We start from the raw sequence: 6630 nt of genomic DNA, 5'->3' as shown, positions 1-6630 counted from the left end.
GATTCAAACAAAAAACAAATTATTTGAATGTTCAGATATTAAGGTTTTTATTAAGAATTCTATGAACTCAAATAATATCTTATATAATATAACTTATATTATTATTATATCATATATTTTATATAATGTATATTCATTTTAAAAAACATATTATAATTATAAAATATATACTAGCTCCCTCCCCCTCTTTTCTCTCACCTTCTCTACCTATCTTGTCCTCTCCCCCGTTTCTCTTTCTCTACCTATCTTTTGCACTTACCTCTCCCCCTCTCTCTATCTCCTTATATCTCTATCACTCTATCACTCTATTATAGTGTCACATTTATCTCTGTTTCTCCCTCTCCCTCTCCCTTTATATCTATCCATCTCTTCCTCTCCCTTTATCTCTCCCTCTCCCTCTATCTCTTTATCTCTCTCTAATTTATCTGTCCAATCTCTTTATCTCTCTCTATTTTAATCTCTCCCGCCACCCTTCTCTATTTTTTTCTCTCCCTCTTCCTCTCCCCTCTATCTTTATCTCTACTTGTATATACTCTAAACTAGCTTATCTCTACTTTTATCTACTTTAACCACACTATTGAAATTACTTAATGCTATGTCTCTTGTTCTTATTATATCAATTCAATAAAAAAATTAAATATTGTAGATGCGACTGGTGAAGATTGAAAACTATAGAGTAACTATTAACATATGGGTCCAATTGCTAATGTTTTATTATGGTCGGAACTAGTACTAAAATGAGGTACTGCTAGGAGAGACAAAGAAAAGCCACCTCAGACTGGTATATTCTAGTCACCAACTGTCCTCTGGTGATGAGAACTTACATAGCCGTCAACTTAGTTTTGATTCCCTTACCAATAAAGAATTTCATATCTGTGATAAAGTCAAAGATTGTTTTTTGTTTGTTTTTTCCATCTCTTCTGCAGAGGCGATTCAATATTCTCATGTTATAAACATACAAACAGGCTTATTAGTTGGTTGAATGCAGTTCTTCCATTCAATCAACCATGGAGATAAGTGATTCAATTCAGAGCCATGAACATGAGAATGATATGTTAGACCCACTACTCGTCGAGGAGGACAGAGATGTATTTGGGGATGAAGTGAAGTGCAGTGGAGGTCTAGTATGGGAGGAAGTAAAGAACCAATGCTGGATAGCAGGGCCCATGGTGTCAGTGAATTTGATACAGTATAGCATGCAGGTGATGTCTGTTATGGTGGTAGGGCATTTAGGGGAACTTGAGCTGTCTAGTGCATCTATTGCTACTTCCTTTGCAGGTTTATCCGGCTTCAGTGTGCTGGTATAATTTAAAAACCTTGCTTTGCTTTGTTTGCTTTTGTTGTAGGAGTTTATAGTTTGATGCTTTCTTCTTTCCCTTCTTAAATTCCCAAAAAGGAAAAAGCTTTGGAAATGTTGAAAAATTAAAACTGTGTCTCAGAATCTGGATCCTTTTCCTTCCAAGGTGACTGGTTTCCTTAAATGCTTAGTTCCACTGGTTCCACTGATCCCTTCCAGGAAAAAGCTTTAGATCAAATTCAGGATGACTGGTGTCCTTAAATGCTTAGTTGCACTTATTCCTAATGCATATTATTCCATAGATCTTGTACTAGCAAATGGCCATTGTAAAGGGTAGCATCACAAGAAATCAAATTGCTCTGTTTTATTGATAAGACATCCCTTGCAACCCATATTTGATAACCTTTTTGGTCCTGCAACTGAGTAAATATTTCAAACTGATGCACTGCTGAAGCAGATAGCTCTAATGATAAACGGTTAATCAGGCACAATTCGCCTAAAGGTTTTGAAATGGGGTTGCAATTTAAGTGGACTTGGGAATACTGGTTAATGGTTTGAGTCTGATTGCAAATGGGCCATTCCAGTTCCAGTGAGATCGGTGAAAAACATATAATATTACTTATGAAACATGAGTTTATACTTGATCACCGAAATATTATTTTGATATTTTGATAATAATACACTGTTGAAATACTATTTGCTTCCAAAGTACAGACTCAAACCATATGGCAGGCTTTTGATGTTTTCAATAGTTTTTGCAGCAGGTACCAAGAAATTTACCAATACATCCTAGATGATTCATCAAGTTAACCTTCTTTTCAACTAGAGTTGCTCAGCAGATACAAATGCCGTTACTAATTTTGACCCTGTAAAGCAAATTGAATAAATCCAAACTAATTTTTTATCTATTATCCTGTGAAATGAACAGTAGTCTACCTTTTCCTTACATGATGAATTTTTGAAAAGGTTTTTGGCGGAAACCTAATAAAAAATGAACTTGATTCGGTCTGCATAGCTGCCACACTGAATTGAGCCTAAAAATATTTTCACCAATTGTTAATTTATTATGGTTCACTTCTTTTTGGAGAGTTTTGAAGTCTACAGGAAGTATATTCACAGAAGTGGAGATTTAAGTTTGTTTAAAAGCCATGAGTGTAATGTTTCATGGAATACCAACTGTTTTCTCTTCTATATGTACAGATGGGAATGGGAAGTACATTGGAAACACTATGTGGACAGGCCTATGGGGCAAAGCAATACCATCAGCTTGGGATTCATGTGCAGAGAGCATTTTTTGCTCTTTCTTGTGTGAGCCTACCGCTTGCTGTGTTATGGGCATACATGGGAAACATTCTAACTGCATTTGGGCAGGATCCTTTGATATCCACTGAAGCAGGGAAATATGCCAGATGGATGATTCCCAGTCTGTTTGGTTTTGCAGCTTTTCAACCTCTTGTAAGATTTCTCCAGTCACAAAGCATTGTCTTTCCCATGATGCTATGCTCTGTAATCACTTTGTGTTTCCATGTTCCAATGTGCTGGCTTCTAGCATTTAGAAGTGGATTAGGAAATAAAGGGGCTGCCTTGGCAAACAGCATTTCCTACTGGATCAATGTGATACTTCTTCTACTATATATCAAAATTTCACCTGCATGCAAGAGGACATGGACATCCTTTACATGGGAGGCTTTGCATGATATTAAACATTTTCTCAAGCTTGCCATTCCATCTTCTTTCATGATCTGATATACTACTTCAATCTCTTATCTGCAAAATTTTGTACAAGTTATCTACGTACTACTTCATAGCATTTTTGTGGTTAATATACTTCCTTTTAACCCTTCACAATATTTAAATTTTATGGCACGTGATCAATATTTTGTCAAAAAGATCAGATCCGTTTTTGTTCACCAGACCATACCACAATTTGTTAATGATGTATGCTAGATTATTTTAGAATGTTTTTTTAAACTTATTTTGTTAGTTCATTATTCTATGGGTGTCAACAGCTTGCAGTGGTGGGCCTTTGAAATACTTATTCTCTCGTCAGGTCTGTTGCCCAATCCAAAACTTGAAACATCAGTTCTTTCAATCTGGTATGTATGTATTACGTGAGAATTCTAATTATGAAATGTGATATAGGAAGTTTAATTATAAATGAATCTTAATTAGGGTATTTAATTACATCTGCTTCATTTTTGTCTGAGCTAGTTTTGATATATTGCAGCCTTAACACTTCTTCTCTAGCATATACAATTCCCTTTGGTTTTAGTGCTGCTGTAAGGTAAGTACATTTGCAGCTAACTAGTAAATTTCTACTATTTCTGCTAGTCATTTATCCTAGTCAACTACGAATCATTTAACCTATCAAAGATTTAATCAAAATCATTTTCAATCAAAAAATTTCACAATGTTCACGTTGCAGTACACGAGTTTCAAATGCACTGGGAGCTGGACGCTCACATGCTGCCCGCTTAGCAGTGTACGCAGTGTTTTTTATAGCAATCACAGAGGCAGTCATGATAGGATGTCTTTTATTCTCTATACGAAATGTTTGGGGCTATGCTTACAGCAATGAAAAGGAAGTCATTGAATATATTGCAAGCATGATCCCATTAGTAGCAGCCTCATCATTTTTGGATGGGATTCAATGCATTCTTTCAGGTTCAGATTACCTTTTATAGTCATATTTGGAGCTATAAACAAATTCATCTTGAAGTCATGATAGCATAACAACGATTTCTGTTTAAGTAATGGGTTTTTGAAAATAATATTTCAGGCATTGCTAGAGGATGTGGGTGGCAAAACGTGGGTGCCTATGTTAATCTTGGAGCATACTACATAGTTGCCATTCCTATAGCTGTCATTTTGGCCTTTGTACTGCATGTTGGTGGCAGGGTCAGTTACACTTTCCCCACTGATTTGATTTACAAAGCTCTGAAATTTATGTTTTCAGAGCTAGATGAGAACTTTGGAAAAAAAATTAAAGTTTACCTTACCTGTTAGAGTAGATTTTTGACTTGTAAATGATAATCCTCAAAACAGAACTGTTATTAAAATTATAATTCTGATGTTCAACTGGCAAGACCATTCCCAGCAGCAGTATGAGAATATAAGTTATTTCCTAGTTCCTTTCCTCTTAGCAATAGTAGAGAAAGCACACAACTTTCTGTAGGCTGCAGGGAAAATGCTGGTGTTTACAAATAAGAAAACCGAATACTTCCTTTTAACATTTCGATTTGTTGGTTATTCCAAATTTTCATGGATATTTCAGGGAATCTGGCTCGGAATTATCTGTGGCCTTTCTGTACAAGCAATTTCACTATTCCTAGTAACAACATGTACGGGCTGGGAACAACAAGTAAGTAGCTCCAATTTTAGTATTCTAAAGAGAAAGTTGCAGCAATTATTGTTTTATATGAGAAAAGAAGACATGGATTGTACCCATTTATTTTTCCTGCAATGTAAATTATATGAGGCAGAAGAATAACTATCGATGACCATAGTAACCTGTAATGAATCTTATCTATATCAGACTGATTTCAAATTTCATTTGAGGTTGAAGTTTATCTACATGATTTGACCATTTTGATTTGATGCGCATTACATAAATTAATGGAATGTCTATGTCCACATGCACATAGCATCTAGACCACAAATTTGCTTGTTCTCAGATACTAAATCTACTATCTTCCTCTTTACAATCTATTGAACTGGGCATGAAAATGAATGCTTGCTTCGAATCTAGCTGAATAGTATCCATGAATGTAGTAATTTTGTTTACTCACATAAACATTGGTTGTCTTATGAGTAGGCAAGAAATGCAAGAGAGAGAGTATATGCATCATCATTACCCATAGTTACTAATGATATGATAAAGGTATGAACTCTATATTCTGCTTTTAAGAGAAGGTTGATTTTGGGGAAATTAAGAATGAAAAAGTCTGTGAGATAAAAGACATGGAAAAAAGCATCTAAAGCAAAATGCTTTGATGTTTCTAAGCTGACTAAATACTAAAAGGAAAATCAATTGATCCATTGTCATGGAATACCCTTAACTTATTGTTATGAGCGTTTTTCATCAAATAGGATGATAAAAAGTATCAACCTTGATGCTGATAAGTTTTGTAACCAATTTTCAAACTCTTGAAGCACCAAGTTGATTTTTGGCTGCCTTCAGCTCTAAAATGTGTCAGGGTACTCCAGCTGTAAAAGCCATCATTAAATGAGCCATTTTCCTTAATTTATTGAATATGCTTGATAGAGCTGGAAAGAGTGCAGAGCAAGCACTTTTGCTGGGTGATAAAGAAAAACTGTCCGTCTGCTTCTTGAATTCTGATAAAATTCAAATCAATGTTCACAAGGACCGTTGTAATCTTCTCTAATGTGCTGTTATGCATCATTATTTTCGTTGAGAAGCCTTTTGTAATGTCTCAGGTGCTTTTATTTTGTACTACTGTTGAATTTTGGTTTTACTCTGCTATGTTTTTAGTGATAATGTTTTGTATTATTATCAATGTGTTTTTTTATTGAGGTTTTGTATTAACATCTAGATCGTTGGCTATGTATTATAGATGTATTTATGGTGTCCTTAATATGTTCGGATTACTGGATTAGTTCCATTTGATCGTTTTCATTATATATAATATAGACCTGTTCATTATATTTGATGCAGTGTTCTAGATTATTAGTGGTTTCTACATCTTTATGTCCAAGTCATGGTTATCATAGATGATTTCTAGTTAAATGTGATGATTTAAGGATATTATGTTATGTTGGGTGTTTGTTGCACTTGCTTAGCTATTCTTTAATGGTTCTGGTAAATCTGATACTTCATTTGAGTATGCAAGTACAATACTTTCTTTCCCCAATGATGGTAATTTAGAGCTGGTGGTAAAACATGTTTGATAATGTCCTCCTTACTCAATTGAGTGTGAAATGAGTTTTGTGAATCTCTAGGTAAAACTAGATCTAAGTCAATGGTGATTCCAAAATATATATGTTTTGTTTGAACTTGTAAAGTGAGTGTGTCTTTTATGTGTGGTTGATTTTTTTGTCCTACTGCATTGTTAAGGTATATCAAATACACGATCCACATATTTATGAATTTTTCAATGTTTTGAGTAGAAAGATAATATGTTTGCTACAGATTTTATTTCTAATGAAAGAATTAAAGTGTATTAAATCATTATTTAGAAATACAAAATATTTACTTGTGGAAAATAGAATTACAAAATTTAATTTAATTTAATTTGTTTCAATCTCATGTGATCGCTAGAAAAATATCAAACTTAAATGAATTATGTTGTATTGCCTTATTGAATTATTAGCAT

General features: G+C 34.2%; 1 protein-coding gene across 1 annotated transcript; it reads left to right on the top strand.

Moving 5' to 3' along the window:
- The first annotated feature begins 1007 nt into the window (after positions 1-1007).
- Positions 1008-5851, top strand: LOC131075389 (protein DETOXIFICATION 16). The gene is made up of 9 exons (XM_059214388.1): positions 1008-1301; positions 2498-2752; positions 3314-3393; positions 3525-3581; positions 3723-3961; positions 4077-4195; positions 4572-4658; positions 5112-5177; positions 5387-5851. Exons 1-9 carry the CDS (start codon positions 1008-1010, stop codon positions 5408-5410), a joined length of 1221 nt encoding a protein of 406 aa, XP_059070371.1. The 3' UTR covers positions 5411-5851.
- The last annotated feature ends 779 nt before the right edge of the window (positions 5852-6630 follow it).

Source organism: Cryptomeria japonica, chromosome 2 (assembly GCF_030272615.1).
Source record: "Cryptomeria japonica chromosome 2, Sugi_1.0, whole genome shotgun sequence".
Classification (NCBI taxonomy): domain Eukaryota; kingdom Viridiplantae; phylum Streptophyta; class Pinopsida; order Cupressales; family Cupressaceae; genus Cryptomeria; species Cryptomeria japonica.
This window is presented reverse-complemented; position numbering and strand designations above follow the sequence as displayed.

Excerpts from the sequence above, each read along its gene's own strand:
- LOC131075389 (XM_059214388.1), top strand. The coding sequence starts at position 1,008 with ATGGAGATAAGTGATTCAATTCAGAGCCATGAACATGAGAATGATATG. Across the intron at positions 3,394-3,524 it reads ACATCAGTTCTTTCAATCTG|CCTTAACACTTCTTCTCTAG; the intron begins GTATGTATGTAT and ends GATATATTGCAG. Across the intron at positions 3,582-3,722 it reads GGTTTTAGTGCTGCTGTAAG|TACACGAGTTTCAAATGCAC; the intron begins GTAAGTACATTT and ends TTCACGTTGCAG.